The 22,488-nt window shown below is 39.2% G+C and overlaps 4 protein-coding genes and 1 long non-coding RNA gene across 10 annotated transcripts in view; 2 read left to right on the top strand and 3 right to left on the bottom strand.

The window, feature by feature from the left end:
* The window catches only part of LOC105144392 (uncharacterized), a 41,844-nt gene extending 36,171 nt beyond the window's left edge, over positions 1–5,673 (bottom strand). For all 4 annotated transcript variants that reach the window (XR_015546892.1, XR_015546890.1, XR_015546893.1 and 1 more), the window contains exons 1-2: positions 5,542–5,673; positions 5,280–5,382 (exon numbers count right to left, since the gene is read on the bottom strand). This is a non-coding gene — a long non-coding RNA (uncharacterized LOC105144392). The remainder of the gene's footprint in view (positions 1–5,279; positions 5,383–5,541) is intronic.
* On the top strand, positions 3,340–7,210 carry LOC105144393 (ATP-dependent DNA helicase Q1). Of its 2 annotated transcripts, XR_015546887.1 has the most exons (3): positions 3,340–3,562; positions 3,982–6,880; positions 7,148–7,210. XR_015546887.1 is itself a non-coding variant. In XM_011053277.2 (2 exons), the coding sequence occupies exons 1-2, from the start codon at positions 3,511–3,513 to the stop codon at positions 5,727–5,729; spliced, it is 1,800 nt and encodes a 599-aa protein (XP_011051579.1). In that variant the 5' UTR covers positions 3,340–3,510; the 3' UTR covers positions 5,730–7,210. The 2 variants fall into 2 exon arrangements, 1 of the variants encoding a protein (XP_011051579.1); XM_011053277.2 differs by having other exon boundaries at positions 3,982–7,210.
* TBC1D16 (TBC1 domain family member 16) lies at positions 7,154–11,625 on the top strand. The gene is made up of 6 exons (XM_011053278.2): positions 7,154–7,210; positions 7,279–8,189; positions 8,267–8,606; positions 8,736–9,161; positions 9,292–9,585; positions 9,741–11,625. The coding sequence occupies exons 2-6, from the start codon at positions 7,343–7,345 to the stop codon at positions 10,123–10,125; spliced, it is 2,292 nt and encodes a 763-aa protein (XP_011051580.1). The 5' UTR covers positions 7,154–7,210; positions 7,279–7,342; the 3' UTR covers positions 10,126–11,625.
* Positions 11,621–16,117, bottom strand: LOC105144391 (putative sodium-coupled neutral amino acid transporter 12). Of its 2 annotated transcripts, none has more exons than XM_087411788.1 (6): positions 15,159–16,117; positions 14,851–15,047; positions 14,681–14,765; positions 14,100–14,474; positions 13,714–13,891; positions 11,621–13,603 (listed from the first exon to the last, which is right to left on the bottom strand). In XM_087411788.1, the coding sequence occupies exons 3-6, from the start codon at positions 14,732–14,734 to the stop codon at positions 12,906–12,908; spliced, it is 1,305 nt and encodes a 434-aa protein (XP_087267914.1). In that variant the 5' UTR covers positions 14,735–14,765; positions 14,851–15,047; positions 15,159–16,117; the 3' UTR covers positions 11,621–12,905. The 2 variants fall into 2 exon arrangements, with proteins under 2 accessions (XP_087267914.1, XP_011051578.1); XM_011053276.2 differs by having other exon boundaries at positions 14,851–14,972.
* Positions 16,118–16,256: 139 nt separating this feature from the next.
* Positions 16,257–21,699, bottom strand: LOC105144390 (actin related protein 1). The gene is made up of 2 exons (XM_011053273.2): positions 21,495–21,699; positions 16,257–18,616 (listed from the first exon to the last, which is right to left on the bottom strand). The coding sequence occupies exon 2, from the start codon at positions 18,595–18,597 to the stop codon at positions 17,467–17,469; it is 1,131 nt and encodes a 376-aa protein (XP_011051575.1). The 5' UTR covers positions 18,598–18,616; positions 21,495–21,699; the 3' UTR covers positions 16,257–17,466.
* Positions 21,700–22,488: the final 789 nt, after the last annotated feature.

Below are 22,488 nucleotides of genomic sequence, written 5' to 3'. Positions count from 1 at the left end.
TCGGCTATCTTTAAATGTTAATATCTCGTTAATTATTGTGATTTACCATTACAAAATGGTAGAGGACTTTTCTACTCAGTTTAGTCCACTCTACCTGCTCGGAACGAGTGGGGTCGTATATTCATGACACCCTGTATAACAGTGCACCGCGAATGCGAGTGAGATGCAAGCGCGCGCGCGCGTGAATCCATTTGAATCCAATTAAATCCAAAAAAAAGTATTCGCTATTTAAAATACGCATTCGGATAAAAAAAATTTCAATCCATTTTAATCCATTCTCGTTTACTGAGCATCTGTAGAAAATAAATAAGAAATATTTTTCTCATTATAATGTAAATGTATTTTAAAAATAATTACTAACTGGTTATTAATTTCTTTGTTATTTACTAATCAGTAATAATCATCCTAAATATTTTAATTTTACGTTGTATATCAATACAAAAATTCTAACAACATTCTCTCGTGTAATATTTTTTATAACATAACGCCGTTCAATAATACATTTCGTTTCTGATTGTACGGTTTTCATAGTAACAATTTTTGAAACTTTGGCTGCGTTCAGCAGAACACAACAGTTTTGCAACCGTTTTATGATTCTCTGGTGAGATAGGATCATTCCTCTAGATCTAAAAATATAATCCAATCAGCGCGAAGAAAATTTCCAACAGTTACAAAATAAACGTTCTGCTAAACGCAATGATTTCTCTAATTACATGTTTTCAGTTATATAGTAAAGATTAATTTTTATCACCCTAAGATTAAATATATGCCCAAAGAAATCACTGGCCCTAAATTAAAATTATGATACAGTAGAAAACGGTACATTATTATAAAAAAATATTTATGATCACAAATACACTGTGAGAACGTAGTTGATATTTGTCGAGTTGAAATTATGTAACTTATTTTCTTTGGATTATTTTGGACAATTTTGGAATAACCAGCTGATTTTGAATCCCAGAACAATAAATGTAATATAGATAGTCTCGTAGATATGGCTCATGAAAACGTGAAAATATATCTTAAAGCTGATAGTACGTGAACGATGAGAATGCTGACTGCTTTCCCGTGACAGTCGGTATTTCGGAAAAAGGAATCTTGAAAAAATAAAAACGAACAATCAGATTAACGCGTTACACGAATGCGGTAAACTTAAATGATTCTGACTGGTCATATTACTTTTCTGATATTCCGTTTCCTAAATTCCGACTATCTAATTCCACCATTTCGGCCGACGTTCTGCTGTTCCAGTCAGTGATGCGAATTCCGGGCCACTTTCATCACAGTTACTAGCATGAAGGGGGCATAAGAAGATACATACACTACAATAAGTCCACATCCGTGTATACTCGCGCATGTGTGTATGTGTGTGTGTCCGTCTATGTTTTCTTCATGCTAATAACAGTGCTGCAAGCGGCCCGAAATTCATATCATTGCTTGGAAACACGGTAAAGTTGTACATCATACGTGAAAGCTTGTGCGTTACTTACGTCTCACAATTTAAGTCTAAATAAGTGTTACGACAATTCTTGTGTTCAGACGCTAACTTGAGGGTTTCTAACTGTTATTAGGTGCGTTCGGCAATGCAAATCGTCTGTTTGCTCTTTTACCTCTAAATCGTTCGGCAACTCGCATGCTACATGTCATCTCATCTGCGATCGATATTAACATTTCTAGAGCCAATCGAGCTGCTCGATCCACTTCGGATTCAAAGACCGAGCTAATGCAGATTTTCGCGCCTAAATTAAATTCATAACCTGTATATTTATGATAATGCTATCAAATAGAAATTGATGGAGTATTGTATACAATAGTTAATAAAGTTTTTAATTTTTTTTCTCTTTATAATATATTGTATTAAAGATACTAACGAATATAAATCAAGTGATATAACTTATAATGCAGAAATTTATTTTGCAATGTAATATTTTCTTTTAAGAAAACACCTATCGTATGAGTCTGTTATATTCTTGTGTAATGATCTATTTTTAGTATATAAGATTATTATCAGTTTCTAGTAAAGCAAAAGAAACTTTCAATTAATAAGGTATTTTTTATTTATTCATAAAAATAAACAATTTGATTTTATAATCTAATTGTCCTTAAAGGACAGTTTACAGCTCTGAATTAATCTTGGCATTCAGATTGCTCGAAGATCACGTGATCAAGCTCGCCATCTGCTAGCTTGCATTTCAAATTTACATTGTCGAACGCATCTTATATTGGGTCATCTAAAAAGTATCCGCGGTATTTTGTCACTAGATATATGACCATCAACACACATCTAGTGACAAAAAAACCGCGGATACTTTTTAGATGACCCAATATTAGAATCCTATATTATAAGAGATGCTCAAATGGGATTCGCTCGCTGATTGGCTGAGCGGTCACCAATCAAAACCAGGAATGTCGGTCCCGCAGCTGATCAATTATCAATACAAAATAGCTATACTAAAGATCCTGTGTAAGATTCTAGAAGTTAGATATTGAAGATACTCCAATATTACATTAAGAAACATTCTTATTTTCCAACATTATAAACAATTTTATTAAAAAAGTTGGCTCCTGTAAGATAATGATCAACAAAATATGTCATATGATGATAATTTTACTTACTTAGATGTTTTTAAAATATTGATGTCACATACCGATTTAGTCTGCATTTCTCAATTGTTATTTCGCAAGTTTTGCAATCTGTTATTTAATATTATTTATAATGTTGAAAAATAAAAATGTTTCTTAATGTAGTATTAGAATACCTCAACTTAACCTAACCTAACCTAATCTAACCTCTAGAATCTTAAGCCTTAAACACAATGTGAAGGAATAGCGATAGTAATAGGAATAACATGATTTCAACCTATCAGAAATCAGATACACTGGAATATATCCTTTCTGATAGGTTGAAATCTATTTATAGGTTATTCCTACCGCTATCGCTATTCTTTCACATTGTGTTTTGGCTTTATACAGAATCTTTAGTGCAGAATAGAGGCCCAGCTGCTTTGTATTGATAATCAATCAGCTGCGGATCCGATATTCTCGATTTTCAGCAAGCGAATCCCATTTGCGCATCTCTTATAAAATGGGACTCTACTTATATATTGTACTATCGTTTCAAAATAGGTTAAGTTGTCGCTCAAAATTCAACGCTGTAAACCCTTTTCATTGATTTTAGTTGTCATCGCTGGCAATAATTGTGGTTACGTGATCCTTTTGACGTTAGAAAACAAGCGTTTCAGCGTCGCATGAAAAGTGACCCTTCTTGAAGAAATCATTCTATGGTTTCACCTTTTTTCAGTTGAGTCTTCTTACCTCGTGAAAAAACCTCCTAAAAAGTTGGCAATCCTGAATCTGAATGCACCTTTTTTGATATATAAAAATGTGGCAAGATGTTGTAGGTTATTAGGGTTAATAACAGTTCAATGTTGATAAAAAACAAACAGCTGTATCTTTGTGATTTATTAAATTTCACTTTGGATTTCAACGTGAAGGATATAGTCGATTAGGATGTCTATTAGCAACGCTAGAGACGTAATTATGATAGATGACGAGTGTCAAGGTTGGTTAAGTGTGTAAAATGAAACATTTTTTTGCTGTAACATTCCCAAAATTCATTGTACGTTCTTTACTTTTGCACGTCATTAAACACGTCAACATAACGAATAGAGAAGCGTTATTAATTAATTTCAATCTCGAGATTTGTATCGACAGAATACACTGCTTCCTAGCAGTTTATGATATAATCAAATCGTTTGAGATATCATGGATTTTTTGCAATAACGTGAATATGCAGACACAGTGAACGCTAAAGTCTCACGTTATCCTTTTCTTCATTAAAGTAGTTGTTGAGAAGAAGATAAACTTGACCTTAGTGCCTCACCGTATCTAGATAAACGGTATTGCAAAAACTCTATTATTAGCTTAATTCCTTGTGAGATTAGGATTACATACTAAGAAACTTGTCCTCGAAAATTTTAGCTACGGAGAACAACGAGATAGCTGCCATTGATTATGAGCTACAACAGATAGAGAATGACCTACAGAAATTGCAGGATCGTAGGAGATTATTGACACAACGGAAAGAGAAATTGCGCGACGATGCTCTTTTAAAGAAAAGTTTTTCTCTGTCCAAGAAGAATTGGAACAATGCGGATTTCATTTGGTCTGTAAAACTCACAGAGACGTTAAAGAACGTATTCAAGATAGAAAAGCTACGAGAGTTACAGTTACCGACTATGAATGCGATCATGTCCAAGGAAGATGTGATATTGATCATGCCTACGGGTGGTGGCAAAAGTTTATGTTATCAATTACCGGCTGTGATGAGTAAAGGTATAACGGTGGTAATTTCACCATTAGTATCCTTGATGGAAGATCAGTTGCACGGATTGCGTAAACTCGATATAAAGGCTACTATGCTGTGTGCGAAGGCTGATAAGGAGAGCATCAAAATGACTATGACGGCCCTCGTGGATAAAAGTTGTCCTCTCAAACTGATTTATATAACACCTGAATACATGGCAAAGTCCAATCGCTTCATGAATAAACTGCAAAAAGCGTACGAGTTGGGTCATCTAGAACGGTTTGCGATCGACGAGGTGCATTGCTGTAGTCAATGGGGACACGATTTCAGACCAGATTACAAGTTCTTGGGAGTATTGAAATCTATGTTCCCTGGAGTACCGATTCTAGGTCTCACTGCAACGGCCCCGACTAAAATCATCGTAGACGTGCAGAAAATGCTAGACATTAGTGGTTGCCTAATTTTACGAGCTTCATTCAATAGACCCAATTTATATTATGAAGTTCGTCGCAAACCGGCCGATAAGGAGACATGTCTCGCGATGATAGAAAATCTGCTGAAGAATCGATTTAACGGCAAGTCGGGTATAATTTACACGACTACGATTAAAGACGCGGAACAATTGACAACTGATTTGAGAGGCAGAGGTATCAAGGCTGGATGCTATCACGCAATGCTCGAAGCCAATTACCGATCAGAAGTTTACTCCAAGTGGATGTCAGGCAAGTATCAAGTGGTGGTGGCAACTATCGCTTTTGGATTGGGTATTGACAAGCCGGACGTGCGATTCGTGATTCATCATTGCGTTTCCAAATCGATGGAAAATTTTTATCAGGAGAGTGGTCGAGCGGGTAGAGATGGCAAAAAGTCGGTGTGTCTTGTGCTCTATAGATTAGCGGATATATTTAAATTAAGTACCATGGTGTTTCAAGATAAAGTCGGATTGCAAAATTTGTATAAAGTATTGGCTTACTGCTTAGATGAAACTTCCTGTAGACGGAGTTTAATAGCGACTCACTTTGAAGAAAATTGGAAAGAAAACGACTGCGCAGAGATGTGTGATCATTGTAGGAAATCTGTAAGCGTTAGAAAGCAGATCGACGTAGCATATTATTGTAGACAATTGTATCAGATTATGACTAAAGCTGTGCAAAGTGAAACACGATTGACCGCACTGAAACTGGTAGATGCTTGGTATGGTAAAGGTGCCTCGTCATTGCGAGTTTCTAACGTACCTGTGCCAAATTTTACGAGAGAAACCGCAGAGGCTATCGTAGGGTATTTGCTGATAAACGGTTATCTACAAGAGGACTTTCACTTTTCAGCATATTCTACAATATCGTATCTTAAACGTGGACCAAAGTCAGGACTGGTGTCAGGTGACAACGATCACAAGATACTCTTTAACTATGAGTTTCACTAAACTATTGTTGCAATCGATAGTACAGCGATTCATAACAAATGTTTAATTTCGATATAATGTATATTGTTAAAGGATTCTCTCTCTCTCTCTCTTTCTCTCTCACAAAATTAAACATCATGCACTTACATTATTTGAAAATCTACTATGATTACAAATACGTTAAAACGACTAAAGCTCGCACTTAATTGCAACATTCTGAATTAAGTGTGAAATGATTGAGATCCGTTGTTGCAATTTCACAACATAATCGATGTGACTTTAGCGTCGAGTAAGAAAAAGAGAGAAAGAAATTGTGCGTACGGGAGAGAAATTGGACGATCGATTGAAAGTGAAAGCGAAGCGCGCGAAAACGGCGAATAATCGATAAAAACGGTCTACGGCCAGGCACAGCCCATGGCAAATGTAGCGAAATGTCAGTGAGTCGGATAGTAGGATAGGCTTGGTAGGTTCCGTGATGAAATGGAAATATTGATCTAGGATAGAAGCAGGTAGAAAAGAGGGATAGTATATCCACATGTTCCTAGTGGTAAAAAAAAAATATAAATGCGTCGTTGAGCTACGCTCTTCGTTCCTGTCGTCGCACGTTCATTTTTGGAGAATGAAATACTTTTGCAGATACACTCTTACGATAGATAGCGCAGCGTCTTTAGAACGTAGACTCTGGCGAATTGAAGCGGATTTTATGACAAACTCGACAAATTCGCAGTTGCGCGTGCTTGCGCGTTGTAGCGGCAACGACGACGGCGCGGCGCGGCGCGGCGGTCGCGTATGAAACCACCAGTACTACAAGTAGTAAGAAATTAAGAATGCCAGCCTGAACCTTTCAGCGATTTAGAAATCGCTGACTGCTCAACTGCCGTGCAGATGATCTCGTCGATTTTATTTTTTCCATCCCAATTAAGAGTACATTCCGAGTACAGCGTTTCAAGAGTGACTCGTAACGCAGTCGAGATTTCTTGAGTTTTTTCCAGAATACTTATCCATCTTTCACTCTGCGAGGAAGAGCGAAGAATGACAGAGTTGTTGTCTCGGGATTCGTTATCGTGGAAACGGTGCGATTCGGAAGGCGGCGACAACGCGGGATGTTACGATTACGACGCGGATACGTATTATTGCGTATTGTATGCTCCGAGTGTGCTCCGTATGTAATGGTATGTAACGAGGCTAACAATAAGTGATAATGATAACGCGCTCGCGTGCGTAAGCGCGCATATATTCACGTACGCTGCGCAGAAAGACAAGTCGTCGTGGACGATCATCTACCTCTAGGCGAATCCAATCCATCCGGTGCTTTTAATTACTATTACATAATCGTGATTATGTTCACCCTCCGTCCCAAGTCCTCTTCCGACTGGCTCCGTTTGCAACAACAATGTCGCTCGTCATTTCAGAATTTTGTTCAACTCTTATTTCTTAAGGCAAAAGAGTCGTCGTCGTCGTCGTCGTCGTCGTCGCCGCCGTCGCCGCCGTTCATCTCACAAGTAAGCGTAGCTATAACAAACTATTAATTAAGACTTTCATGCGACTACTTATCAATGTCTTTTTACAGCGAAAAAAAAGAAACTAACAGCGAAAAGAAACTGACCCTGGATCAAGTAACAGCTCGATCGACAATGCCTCTTCCAAATATTTGGAGAAAAGCGAGCAACTACATCCTTGGTGAGTGCGGCCAGGACAACCGGCGCGTCGTTTATCAAGACGGCGAGGCATTATTCTGCAAAAATAACGTCTGCGTGCACCCTCCCACGTTGATGAGACAGCACGCCGACGTGGTGCATCATCCTGGTTACATGACTATAACTTGCAAGCTGAACAACAATTCCAACAATTTGCCAATACCGACCTTGCACCTAAGTTGGATACCCAACAGCACGTTGCGCAAACATCCTACGGCGTTGGAGAACCTGAGTAGCAGGAACGCGGCCGCAACCTGCCCGAGTTCCCGTATCCCGACCCCCGGCCCGGGGAATTCCCTCAACGTTTCGGATGTGAGACGCGAGCTGGAGAACGAAAATGAAAATGAACATGAACATGAACATGAACATGAAAATGAAAATGGTACCGAGAACGATAACGGAAATGGGAAACTAGATGTGTGCTTGGAGGCAAAGGAGCCCGTCGATTGCGGAGACTGCGAACGCGTTTGTTCCAGTTCCATCTGTCGTTCCAGTTACGCCTTTTCACCTCACCGAAACCCAGACATCACTCTCGATCGCAACGACGAAAATGCCGCCACCGCTATCGAGACCGAGACCGAGACCGAGATCGAGAATCGTCCGAATCGAGCGGACTCGAGCAACGAAAAGAGCGATGCTGGAGATCGACTGCTGAAAGAGCGGGACTGTTTTAACGAGATCGACGAGGAGCCACGCTTCTCGTACCGCGACGATGTCAGCGTAAAGAGTCGCAGCTTGTCGTTAACGTCGACGTGCAGTTGGTCCATCTCGATATCCACCGATGGTAGGATAGAAAAAATGCCAATAAATAATTCTTCTCGTACGATTAACGATACTAGCGATTACCTTGTTTTTCTGCAGCGGAAGAAATGCCGTCGTGGATGAGGTCTCCGGAACTCCTAGCGTTACAACACAATCTTGTCTTTCCGGAGAGCGCGACCGCATCGCCTGTGACGTTGCGTAGAGCACATCGATGCAGAAGGTTCTCGGTAGATCTCAGCGAGATGCGATCCTTGCGGCTGTTTTTCGCCGATCCTGCTTGCACCTGCGGTCAGTTGGTCGTCGCGAGCAGGGAGAGTCAATACAAGATCTTGCATTTCCATCACGGTGGCTTGGACCGGCTAGCCGCGATTCTACATCAGTGGCATCAACTGCTTTATCCGCGTTTAAACACCGACACGGAAGAGACTTTGCCGTACAGGTCAGGCATTATTAGAATGTAATGTTAATAAAAATTGCAAATTTCTCTCTCGAATAACTCTGTCGATTTATGATATATTCATTGATACGACTATTGATACGACTATTGATACTGTAACGCGTTACGCAGGCATTTTATGGTATGTCGGCCGGAAGTAAGCCGAGACGAGCTGCATCCCGAGGAGGGTCAAGTACCGATGATCACGTCGCTAGCTTGGAAAGATTTATTGAACGAACGGGGCCAGATGGAGGACGACCTCGCTCTTCGTAAGGGAATATTTTTTGGAGGTTTGGAACCAGCGTTACGAAAGATCGTTTGGCCTTTCCTGTTGCACTGTTACTCTTATCAAAGTACGTACGAGGATAGAGAGCAGATCGACGCCATTAGACAGCAAGAGTATGAAGAAATACAGAAACGCAGACTGAACATGAATCCAGAGCAAGCCGAGCGTTTCTGGCGAAACGTAGTGTGCATAGTGGAGAAAGATGTTGTTCGCACGGATAGGGCTAATCCATATTACGCCGGTGAGGGTAATCCCAATGTCGAAATAATGAAGTGAGTATCCAGACAAGTTACTCTAATGCTTCCAAGAATCTCCTCTCTCCCTCATCCCCAATTTGCTATACATATCATATTATTTGCGTGGCTTGTTATTATTTCTTTTTTCTCCCGTTTTCTCTCGCAGGAATATTTTACTCAATTACGCGGTATACAATTGCCGCTTGGGTTACACTCAAGGAATGTCCGACCTCTTGGCTCCATTACTAGCCGAACTCAACTCTGAAATCGAGGCCTTCTGGTGTTTCGCGGGTTTGATGCAAAGATCGGTAGCCGTGTGCACTCCGACGGATACAGATATGGATAGAAATCTGTGCTATCTTCGAGAATTAGTAAGAATCATGGTACCAGATTTTTACACGCATCTTCAAAAACACGCGGATGCCTTGGAGCTTCTTTTTTGTCATCGATGGATACTCTTGTACGTACAACTATGTCCCACACGTATACATATATCTCATTTAATAGTGAAAATTACGCTATACTATAGTATTATAGTAGATTTTACATAATTTTTGGATTTTACATACAGCTCGCGCATAATTTTATCTTTATTTCACTTTTTTCCCGCTGCAGATGCTTAAAGAGAGAATTCCCAACCGAGATTGCGTTGGTCATGTGGGAAGCCTGCTGGGTCAATTATTTAACAGATCATTTCCACTTATTTCTTTGCCTCGCTATAATGTGCGTTTATGCGGACGACGTGATCGCCCAAGATCTTCGAACGGACGAAATGTTGCTGCATTTCAGTTCATTGGCCATGTACATGGATGGGAACATTATACTTAGAAAGGCACGAGGCTTGCTTCATCATTTCCGTCAACTCGTGCGATTACCTTGCACATTAGCCGGACTATGTCGACAATGTGGTCCAGGAATGTGGGACAGCGCGCATGATCCGGTAATAGAGTGTGTAGGTCACGAGGATACGCACTGTCCCTATTTAAATAATTACGAATAATTGTCTAATTTATAAAAGAAGAAGAAGAAGAAGAAGAAGAAGAAGAGAGCTCATCAGTATTACTTGACGTACAGATTAACTCGTTTCGTCGAATTAATAGATATATATTATTAAAGTCCTTGTCCTCTGCACGGATTTTTCTTTATAACAAACTTTGATTAGTAGTTAGTCTATAAAGAGTCTCTTGTAAACATTAATATTTATAAAATATAACGAATCTAGCCATTATGCTCTCTGGATCTACACATGCGCATATAAATTCTGTTGTCACACGCGACGATATGTGATATATATTTTTGTCTTTGTTCAAGCTATTCGAATTTTTTTTTTAAGTAACCAAGAAAAAAAGAATAAGAATGTGTAGCCTCAATATATTAATTACTCAATAATATTAATTACTACGTTATATGTAACACGCACACACATGTTGATATCTCGATTTAAATCAATGCCAAAACACAAAGACACATATCTCAAAATACAACAATTTCAAATCAAGTTGACTATCAGGTAAAAAATAAGTTTACAAGACTTTGACAACATTGTATATCAATAGATAAGTATGTGCAGTATTCGTAATATTCAAGACTGACGAATGGAAAGAAAGGATAACTAGTACAAATTAATTTCCAAATGTACGCAGCTTGGAGATATCCATCATCTAATATCTCACTCAAATATCTCAATTTAATTTAATCTAGTAAGAAGCTCGTCCGTTGGAAACCAAAAGGATAAATCAAATAGTCTACATACATGTACACGAAAGTGCTATTTATTGTAAATATGTACTCGAATTGTGCAGGGTATACATTACCTAATAGCATATATGTTCACTCCAAAGTGTTCACTTGCGTTCGTATACATATGACACCGTATATGATTCTCGTACACGTATGTGTAATTTTACGTACGTAAAAAAACAGCGTATTTTTTTTTTTTACTTTTCCTTTCACAGCTTGAGATGCAACGTGACAAATTTTCGCTTATTGAAAATTGATGAAATGTAATCTTTTGCTAAGCGCACAGGTTGCACCTATACCATTGTTACCTCTCGGAATTTATTCGAAAACAAATACAAAATTATTGTGATAAGTTAATTTCCGAGTAATTCACTAATCTCTTTGAATAGAATACTAATTCGTCCTTTGTTTATTACAATTATTATTATATATAGTCTATTGTCACGATATGCGAGATATGCGTAAAAATAATAAAGTTGCTTTATAATAATCAAGATTTCACAGATACTGTGCTTAAATAACAAAGACATTCCACGCTAATTCACTTGATCAAGGACATAAAATTTTATCAAAAATATTATCGCGCTTTTATCGTACTGTCTGGTATCGTTGAAATCTTAAAGAGAAATATATATCTGTTAAGAAATATAGATCTGTTTCATGCAGATCTCTCAGTTTAAAGTAAATACAAGGATGTAGAAATGTGTATGTTTGCGCGCACGCGTGTGCTGGTGCGAATAAATTGATAGAGGAACTTGTACATACGATCAACTATTTATTATTATCCATTTCAGTTGCTTTTTGCGCGCGCTTATTTGTATGCGCGCACGGCACACATGCTCGCGCATATGCACATAGTTTACAATATTCTTTATTATATGCTACATTCGTATCCTGTGTATCTGTATATACATACAAGATCTGTTTTTTATTGATGCACTTTCTAAACTAGTACACACAATGCAGCAATAAGAAACAGCAGACCTACAAATGTGACGGACGTACTGCAAATACCTTTTTGGCAGTTTCACATACGTATTTCGTACAAAAATACAATCTCAAAAAGAACATCATCGTAATATCATACTTTTGCTATTGCCTCTACTATCACATACGCTAATATTATTTTATTAAAAATACACAAACATGAATTATTTTAGCGTATAAAAAAATATAAATACAATGACGGAAATTCATTAGAATATCTATATAATAAAGAAAAATCATGCACGTCTGACCCGGAACAAAAAAGTAAAATATATGTTATAAACCTTTTCTTCTACAGATTTCTACATTTCTAAATATCTCCTACGTTGAACTCGTTGAACCTATCCGATATTTGACTTGTACACACCGTATCGGATATCTTGTGTGTATCGAAGTATTGTCTGGTTTACTGTATGTACATATGTACGTATCCTGCCATAAATAATGATCGCCTTATGGGTTTTCTACAATAAACCATTATCTAAGCTTTAAAAAATAATCGCCTGATTGGTCAATTTCTTACGACTTAAGACTTGAAGTTTAGATAATGGCTTATTGTAAAAAGCTTATTATTTGTTGAAGGATTTCAGAGATTAGTCACGTTTCAGATCTTACTGTATCGTCGCTCTTATCTCGTGCCTATCACTTTGGAGTTATTTTAGTTACTTTAGTTGATACCAATATTGACTGACTGTTGGCTCTGGATAATTCTATGACTACATTTATACGACATCCTTATAATCGAATTTAATAACATCGATTATATTAATTGATATATAGTTATGACATTGGCCAATCCCAATCATTCCATTCTTCAGAGAAATGATTACAATTTCATAACAACGGATATTATTAAACCTGATTAAGAGTGACGTATAAACATAATCTATGATATCTACATTTTTGCTGTGATAAGTTTTGAAACGTATTAATAGATATCCATCAAGTTTCTCGTAAATATCCTGCATTCGTCTCTATGATGGAGCTTTTAGCACAAACATAAAGTTCTTTTCTCTTTTGATATAAATGATATTGATTTTGTTATTGACTGATCTAAGATTTTGGCAAATGTATTTGTATGAAATTAACCGATACTAAAATCATACAAGTAATAGCCCATACTACGACGAAAACTAACCAATACTTGCCTGAGAAAGGACTTGCGAATTTGTTCATGACCCCAAGGCCGATAATCTTGTTAGTCTTTTGCCTGGCGTAATAAACTAAAAATGTAGGTATTAAATACTGTATTCCTGCTCCAGCGTACGAGCCTGTGATACCAACTAATATTGACAGATCTTTGGTAATAATCGCGATCAAGTACGGTGGTATTATCGCCAAGACGGGGAAGACGAGTTTCCGAAGACATAAATTGTAAGATGTATCTTCTTTTAAAAAAAGTGTCTGCAAATTATTTCGGAGTGTAATTGCTATAATGGGGAAACTGGTACTCAAAGTAAATACTGGGAAAAGGGCTAAAAAATACTCCATAAGGAGCATAAAAATATTGTCACTCTTGGAACAATTGCCTAAGCCACGTGGTCCAAAATCCAAAGTATAAAGATCGTCTAAACGATGAAAGGCAAAGATACCAGTTAAAGCTAATAGTAAATAAAAGAAAGCGATTAGGGTGTAATCGAGAGCTAGGAATTGACTTAGTTTAGACTTGTTCGCTATTGGTGTAACCAAGGCCGGTAACGAATGATGACACATGAAGGAGTAAACGCAAGCACCGAAAAGACTTGGAATTCCTGAAAAATGATAATTAACAGTATTGTTAATATCGTTGATACTTATTCACAATTATTCTGTATATCTAATGACACTAATCTGTTAGTAATCATATAAATTCACAGCTTACCGGCTAAATTTGCGATAGGTGGATCGCCACGAGGGCCGTATACAAAAAGATTTTTTATAGCATATACGATCATTATAGTGAATGCGAGCCATCGCATTACCGAAGTCAGTAGTTGAAGATACTTGGTCTTTTGAACGTTGAAAAATACAAAGGGACCCAATAATAATACAAACATGGTCTGAAAATAAATAAAAATAGCACAACAATCATTATCATACCGTTTTGCATTTACGGCGCTTGTCAGCATTTATCTTTGTTTAATATTTGATGACAATAAGGATGAACTGATATGCTTACAAAAAATGTGAAAAAGAAATGCAGGATCCTTGATCTCAGCAAAATCAAAAGAACCAAAATGTGTGTAATTTTGCAAATCGATGACATACCAGAAATATTCTATACACATCCAGTCGAGTAAACATAGAACCTTCCCAGCAAAGTTCAGTATCTGGTACAGTATCATTGCAGGTAAGATTTTTTGGCAAATAAGTACAGGCGACATCTGCTAGTGACTTTGCGATTGCTGCACCATAAATGCTTAAATCTCCATATAGATATATAGCGAAACATAAATAAAATAGAGTAGTGCCAAATCTGTTAAAAAAGATGGATGCCATCTGTCCCATTTCTATTTTATCGCAAATTACATAATATCTACAAGTCGTATCCAAACAATCTGGACTGGTTGAAGGAGGAGCTACCAATGGAGTGTCTTCCGAATCTGAATTGGAAAGACCAGGTTCGCTTATCGTTTGTAAAACCTGAAAAGTATTTCAGTTTTCAATGTTACAACACGTATATGCGCAAATAACAAAATGATATATATATATATATATGTACCGCTGCTAACACATCAAATATGCCAATCTATCTCTTGCCATAATGTTACCTTGCACAGCTTTCTAAAATATCTGCAATACACTCAGTTGTCCTGTATAGAAAGCTAAACAAGTTGGAAAACACTTACACGTTTTCGATGTTGCGTATGTCTCCACATAACAATAGCATTGGCAGATGCCATTGCTTCTATGACAAATGTAACTGTGATAAAACTATAAGGAAGAAGAAAGTTAATGAGACGAAATAAGTTTAGATTTGAAAAAGTTTAAATGCAAAAAATTCTTTCTACATATATACCTGATGAACGCCAACACTAAAATGACACTTAATCCAAGTGCCCATCCTGCTCGACTAAATACAGCGGGTAAAGTCAAAGCGCCTGTTCCAACAATGAGATTGAAGATGTACACGAGTCCAACCTACGACGGAGATCTCTTTAACCGCCAACTATTTAATCTAGTCTAATCTACTATTAACTACTATATTTATATTGACTGAAAAAGAAGTTGAGGTTAGGGTCAGTAAACTCGGTACTATATGTCAATTATGGACAATATAAATAAGTATATGCGGAAAAAACAAAATTAACTCTCTCTTTTCCTTACCCATGTTGGATACTGATCGTTAATATTCTCCTCGGGCATCTCTCTCGAGTCGAACCAGCGTTTAATTCTCAAACCACGCAAGTATCTGACAGGATGTCGCGTCTCCTCTCGTTTCGTTTAGTCTCGTCTCGTTCACTTACTCTCTCGTCTTGTTCACATATCCATCTACTAACCACTGATAAACGCCGATGATCATCGACTTGTTGATACGTACTTTCCCATTGATACGACAACGCAACTGTACTTATCATAAAGATGTTGACATGCTGCACTCACGTCTTTCATCTTGTTCAAAATCAGCCACCTCAAGTGTGTGTGTGTGTGTGTGTGCGTGTCGTGTGTGTGTGTGAACGTATAATTTACATGCCGCGAGAAGAAAAGAGATAGACGAAGGAAGGGGAAAGAGATGGATGGAGAATCATTTACAAATATTGCTCCGAAATCAACCGATCATATTTTCGTCCAAGTATTAAACGATCATTCCAATTTACAATTAGGTAATTTTATCAAGTAAACTGTGTAAGATAAGATTATCTCTTAAATTGAAATATTTGGATTTCGACTGCAATTATTTTATGTATCTATTTTATAGATCTATTCTGTTACTGTTATGTTACTACTACCCTTCTCTCTCTTTCTCTCTCTCTCTCTCTCTATCATTTTTTTATCTCTATTATTTAATCAATTTTTCGCTTTATATATCTATTTGTATAGATTTGCCTAGAATTCTTATACAATTATAAATTTGTCGACACCAATTTAAGAAAATCTTTCCTTAGGAAAAATATCGAGGTGCAAGTAACTTTCGAAAGAACTTTGCAGAGCTCCAAGTAGATAATAAAATTACAATCTTCCGAGCTCAGGGAAGAAAGAAAGAGTAAAATATCAATTTGCATTACGGATGTAATAGAAAAACTAAAAACTCGTAAAAAGATCGGCGTGCACTAAACGAGAAAAATTATAGGAATACGAGAAAGGTTTACACCTCCTAAAGATTAGCAATCTACTATAGAAAAATTAAGGTTACTTTAGAAAAGATCGAAATGTGGAGAGCGGAAGGTTGGGACGATTTAATGAAAAAACTATAAATCACAATCATATTTTTCAGACTTTTATTTTATAATCCCATAAGTCTAAAGTAGTCTTTAAGATGTGTACGTGAATGGTCTTGCGCAATACAATGGGAATAAATTATAATACTTTGGCTAACTTACGGGGTCGAAACCGTGGTGCCTATCATTTTTTCGTTTATTTTAGCGAACGTTGGTAGAACCTTTCCGGATCAGCGGTTTACCCCATCATGTAAAAAAAAAAAAGGAAAAAGAAAGAAAAAAGAGGGGGTGGGAGGCCATATTTTCCCTCAACGATAGGCAAATTGTAATGGTAAACGGAATGAAACAGGTAAGAAGTCAGAGGTTCGTCTCTGCGCGGAATGACGTACAATGTATGTTCAGTTTTGACGCAAGCATCTCTTAAAAATACCGCACATTGATCGGAATGCATTGATCGACGTTGATTGCCATCTTATCCGAACTCTGCCGTCTCTCTATCCACGAGAAGAGTATCATCAATCAACGGTCCTTCCCGCGACAGAAATTGTAGAGTTATCCGCGTGAACGTTTCTTGCTCGAATTTTCGAAGAAAATCGGCAATCGATGTTTACGGGAGAGTCTAACACAAAAGAAGCATTTTATACTCTCGCGTTGAGAGAAGAATGTCTCGGGAGGAATGTTTGACTAAATGCTACCGTAGAGACACAAGTTTTATTCAAATATATAATACAAAGGACTCGATACTATAAGGTAGAAAAAGGTATTCAGAAATCGGGGCACATGTTTAAGATCGTTATATCGAATAGATGAAAAACGATGGAAAATGGCCACGTTTAAAACGAGCAAGAATGAGCCGTCGATTTATTTTGGGTTACCGCCAAGACCGAGGAACAATCGCGGAAGGAGGGCGATATATCGTAAGCTCCTCTCTTTCTTTCTTTCTCTCATTCTCTCTCTCTCTCTCTCTCTCTCTCTCTCTCTGTCTCTCTGTCTCTCCTCTCGTTTAATCGGAGACGCTTACCTCAACGCATCTTAAACACGTACATCCGAATTGAAAGAAGCTACCTTTGCCCCGGAGGAACCAAAGGGCAATCGTCGCGGAAGTTGATGTTACGTCCGCCTGCGAAACGAGACAAAAGCCCCTCTCTCTCTCTCTCGCTCTCTCCCTCTGTCTCTCTCTCTCTCTCTCTCTCTCTCTCTCATTTCTCAAAGTCTCGGGGATCGGGGAATGATAGTAAATGTAATCGAGAACGCGTTTAGAAGCACTTCCTGTGGACGATGGAAGGTCCAGACTCGTCGTATTCCTGCTTCGAGATCCACATCTGTTGGAAGGTAGAAAGCGACGCGAGAATCGATCCACCGATCCATACAGAGTATTTCCTCTCGGGTGGGGCAATAATCTTAATCTTCATAGTAGACGGAGCTAAGGCAGTGATCTCCTTCTGCATTCTGTCGGCTATGCCAGGATACATGGTGGTACCGCCGGATAGAACAGTGTTGGCGTACAGATCCTTACGGATGTCGACGTCGCACTTCATGATCGAGTTGTACGTAGTCTCGTGAATGCCACAAGCTTCCATGCCTAGGAAGGAGGGTTGGAAGAGAGCCTCGGGGCAACGGAATCGTTCGTTACCTATAGTGATGACCTGACCGTCGGGAAGCTCGTAACTCTTCTCCAAACTGGAGGAAGAGGCCGCTGTGGCCATTTCTTGTTCAAAGTCGAGCGCGACGTAGCAAAGTTTCTCCTTGATGTCGCGAACAATTTCTCGTTCGGCAGTAGTAGTGAAGGAATATCCTCTCTCCGTGAGAATCTTCATAAGATAGTCGGTCAAATCGCGGCCTGCTAAATCCAAACGAAGGATAGCGTGTGGCAGGGCGTATCCTTCGTAAATCGGTACAGTGTGAGAAACACCATCACCTGAATCCAGCACGATACCGGTAGTACGACCGGACGCGTAGAGCGATAGTACAGCTTGAATCGCCACGTACATGGCGGGAGTGTTGAACGTCTCGAACATAATTTGTGTCATCTTTTCGCGATTAGCCTTGGGATTCAAAGGTGCCTCGGTAAGGAGAACCGGATGTTCTTCCGGAGCTACTCGCAGTTCGTTATAGAATGTGTGATGCCAAATCTTCTCCATGTCGTCCCAGTTGGTAACGATGCCGTGTTCGATCGGATATTTGAGCGTCAAGATACCTCTCTTGGATTGAGCTTCGTCACCGACGTAAGAATCTTTCTGTCCCATACCAACCATGACACCCTGGTGGCGTGGCCTGCCGACAATCGAGGGAAAGACGGCGCGGGGAGCATCATCCCCGGCGAAGCCAGCCTTGCACATACCGGATCCATTGTCGACTACGAGCGCGGCAACTTCCTCGTCACACATGTTTGCTTACTTGCTTTATCTACAAAACAAATGTTGATATCACAATTAGTTTATATAACGAGACAATATTTTCGCGCGCAAGTATACAATACGTTACCAAGAGGCAAGTTACACGCACACACATACACGCGTACATAAATGAAGCTCGTTATAAATGTGGTTGTAAACGAAATTAAAAGTAGTGAATGATTTAATTGAAAAATGAATTAAGTTACAGTAATTATTACTTTTAAATGTAATAAACGTGTATGTGTGTTAAATATGTTTATGAAAAATACATTAAATTTAATGTAATGTCATGAAATTAAAAAGTATATTAAATTTCATGAAATTCTGAGCAGCTCTCTCTCTCTCGTCTCGAAAGTCGAGACTTAAATAATTAAAGAAAGAGATATATTAAGAAATATATTACATAAACGTAAGTAAATATCGATGAATAATTATCAGCCGGTAAATGTTTTCGAAACTCATTAAGGTGGCGTGGAAAAATACAAAAGTACAATAAGCTTCATAAGAATTTAATAATTCCATCATTCGAGAAGACGCGAACGATACACATGTATACAGGGTGTCCCGAAAATTTTGGTGTAGATAGAGCGGACTAAACTGAGCCGAAAAGTCCTCTACCATTTTGCAATTTTCGCAATAGTTAACAAGATATTAATTACTAAAAATTGTCAAATATTGATCTTGACTAATTTTTTACTCAAATACTATCAACTTTATAGAAAAGCTGCAAGAGATAAAAATCACTTACTTTCTTCTCATAAAGTTCTGAGAATTTTTTCAGAATTGTTTAACACCGTATTTTCTGAAAATAAGATAAAAATAAGAAAATACAGTACTACAAAAGTTGATAAGAATTCTTAGAGTTGTATGAGAAGAAAATAAATGATTTTTGTCTCTTGCAGTTTTTCTGTAAAGTTGATAGTATTTGAGTAAAAAATTATTCAAGACCAATATCTGGCAATTTTTAGTAATTAATATTTACAAAAAGCAAAAGCGATTAGCCAGAACTTTCGGGACACCCTGTATAATACGTATGTCGAGAGAAAGAGAGAATTAAAAGAGAGTAGCGAAAAAGCAAAATTAAGACAGCAGAGGAGACGCCTCTGAGCAGACGCGAAAGCAACGTTATCGTTATCGTTAATTATCAGATCAGAACCGCACCCTGTCATGAGCTACCCGCTCCGCCCCGCCCTGCCCCGCCCCACCCCATCCCCATCCCCACCCCGTCCTATCCAACCGGTGTCATTCCATTCTGTCCTTTCGAACACTGTCACAACCGATAATGAAAGATGACAACGAACGATCGATTTAAACGGCAAATATAATTTTCATTTTTTAATTTTTTAAACAAATAACATTTTATCGCCGACTGCAAGTCAAAGCAATTTATCGCGCTGCATCAGACGTAAAAAGAGGACGCAGAGTTTTTCAAGACGCGTTTTTTTCAAGATAGGTATCTAACCTAATCACCGTTACTACCTCATCACGCCAATTATAATTAATTTAGTAGTTAGGATACATTCACATTCGCGAATATATAACATCTTCACAAAGATTAAATCACTTTCGACGCGCTTGCGCGCACCACCCAGTGAAATGCACATTCATCATCCTGTCGTTGGCACTTGGTATGAATAATATACATGTATGATGTCGTTCGAAATACTATATACATGTAATATACATATACGTATATCCGGCGTATTAGATTTACCGATATTCCGGATATTAGAATTCGCCACGCACTTGAATTCTAATCCTCCCTACGAATTACGAATTATCAATTATGAATAATGAATAAAGAATAACGAATAAAGAATAATCGTGATCGCTTCGCACTTCGCATAGACTTACGTTTCGTGTAAAAAGTTCAAGTTATGTACAAGTTTTAAGTGGCGACACTGCCGCACCGATCCAGCACCGAACACAGAGTGTAGCCGAGGATCGGGGCTCGCGGTGTATTATACGAATACGAATACCAACAGATGCGTTGTTCCCACTCGGCAGCGGACCGACACTCGGCGAGCACAAGGGTGGGACACCCTCGACCAATCCTGGCTTTCTTTACCATATATGGAAGTACTCTGACACAGAGGGGTTTCCGCAGCCTCCCTCCCACTCTCTCCACGTACCTCACCGTCTTCACCGTCCTTACCCTCCTCACCCCGCTATCGCTACGCAACGCAACGCGGCGACGACCTGACGGTAAGCGTCAAGCCGGTGTGTGCAATGAACGCATCTCCGTCTATCAAATTGACTGTCGAATCAAACTCTTCGACCGAATAGATTGGGCGAGCGTCGTCTGCCGATTACATGATTTTTCGATATCGCTTTGACGAATTCGCGGCGAAATAAGTCATGTAGGCATTCGCGCGATTCGGGAAACGCCTAAAAATGGAGTTTCAGCGATCTCGTACGTTTTATTCCTAATCGAGCCTCGTCGGTGACGAGTATAATCCATACTATCGCGTGTATCGTGAAGCAAGCGAGCGCGAATCTTTCGTAGGTGATCGTAGGTTAGTAACGCACTACGTTGTAGCGAGTTGTTGCTATTAATAGAACATCGGCGTCGCGTCGATGCCACAACCACCTGCGTGTCCTGTGGCGTTCTACGACCACTCGACAACCTGTCCTCTCGAGTCGCAACGTGGCAACGACTCGTCGCCTTGTCGCCAAGAAGGCAAGAAGGCGAGAAAGCCGGTTCACGAAAGCTCGGAGCGAAACAAGAAGGAAGAGATTCCGCCCGCTCGTTACATTTTCTCCTCGCCTACCTACGAGACTCGAGATCGAAAGGACCGACGCAATTGAAATCATCCACAATTGAAAGAACATTGAAAGAAAAAATACAGCGCGAGCGACGTGACTGCGTCTCTCACACACACACTTACCTCTTTCTGCCCTGAGTAGTTTTACGCCGTTGTATGCCGCGTTTAAGCGCTGCCGCGAGAAATTGGAACACGGAGACGAGAGTGCTAATCGGCGAGCAGGAACGGAACGAACACCGTGCAGCACCGCGAACGCTGTGAGCAAGATCGTCCGAGCGAACAACCGTCAGCCGTAAGCCAAGCCGGTATCGCGTCGCGCACGCCGCCCTGCGCCTCTCCGCGTCTCGCCGCACCGCGTCGCGCGCGTCACGTTTACGTGGACTCGTCCGAAGGTGTGGTCGGCATGCAATTTTACCGACTCTTTAAATCTAACGCCGTCCTCTCGCCTTCTCTTCATTTTTAGTATTTTTAGCACGAGGCTCGCGATTACGCGAGAAATCGTCGCGTATCTCGATACGAGAGAAAGAAATGGCACGCCGTTGTCGTTCGATCGCCATTACAGTCCCAGTACAGTCCCACATACGTGGTACATAGTACATACGTATATCGTATCTACATACGTACCGATCTACCGAGACACCCTTCGCCGTGCAATAGACTCGTCCATCCAACTTCTCCCACCGAGCGGATCCACAGCTCTTCCCATATATGGGCATAAAACGAAAGCAACGCGCCGATTGGTCCGTCGGCCGGCTAGCGGCTAGATTCTCCAAATGCCGTTTCAAATCGCACGATACGGAGAGCGCGTGTCTCTCCTGGAAGTATATGCTCTAACGTAAAGACTCGCTTGAAAATTAACCGTCGCAGCGGAAGCCTATTATCAGTTGTTTTGTACGTACGTAATGTACATACATACGTGACATTCGTCGTCGATGAGGTGGCCCTTTAAATATTCTCCAATACTTGATTTAACGTCCCACCTTAACGACTTTTCGAACAAGTTGACGATTAATCAAAAATTGTATTCCAGTAATACTGGAATATTCCGAAGAATTAATTATCATCGGATGTAGCGCTGTAATCCGCCAGAAGGATTTTAATTTCCTTTACATTCTCT

The sequence above is a fragment of the Acromyrmex echinatior genome, chromosome 12 (assembly GCF_024713525.1).
Source record: "Acromyrmex echinatior isolate Ae372 chromosome 12, ASM2471352v2, whole genome shotgun sequence".
In the NCBI taxonomy this organism is placed as follows: domain Eukaryota; kingdom Metazoa; phylum Arthropoda; class Insecta; order Hymenoptera; family Formicidae; genus Acromyrmex; species Acromyrmex echinatior.
The sequence above is the reverse complement of the archived record's forward strand: the minus strand, read 5'-3'. Positions and strand labels throughout refer to the sequence as shown.

Coding starts and splice junctions, on each gene's coding strand:
- LOC105144391 (XM_011053276.2), bottom strand. CDS start 15,197: ATGCCCGAGGAGAATATTAACGATCAGTATCCAACATGG. Junction 14,973..15,158: donor ACGATCAGTATCCAACATGG/GTAAGGAAAAGA, acceptor TCTCCGTCGTAG/GTTGGACTCGTGTACATCTT. Junction 14,766..14,850: donor TTAGTGTTGGCGTTCATCAG/GTATATATGTAG, acceptor TCTTCCTTATAG/TTTTATCACAGTTACATTTG.
- LOC105144393 (XM_011053277.2), top strand. CDS start 3,511: ATGTCTATTAGCAACGCTAGAGACGTAATTATGATAGATGACGAGTGT. Junction 3,563..3,981: donor GATAGATGACGAGTGTCAAG/GTTGGTTAAGTG, acceptor CGAAAATTTTAG/CTACGGAGAACAACGAGATA.
- TBC1D16 (XM_011053278.2), top strand. CDS start 7,343: ATGCCTCTTCCAAATATTTGGAGAAAAGCGAGCAACTACATCCTTGGT. Junction 9,162..9,291: donor CCCAATGTCGAAATAATGAA/GTGAGTATCCAG, acceptor TTTCTCTCGCAG/GAATATTTTACTCAATTACG. Junction 9,586..9,740: donor TGTCATCGATGGATACTCTT/GTACGTACAACT, acceptor TTCCCGCTGCAG/ATGCTTAAAGAGAGAATTCC.
- LOC105144390 (XM_011053273.2), bottom strand. CDS start 18,597: ATGTGTGACGAGGAAGTTGCCGCGCTCGTAGTCGACAATGGATCCGGT.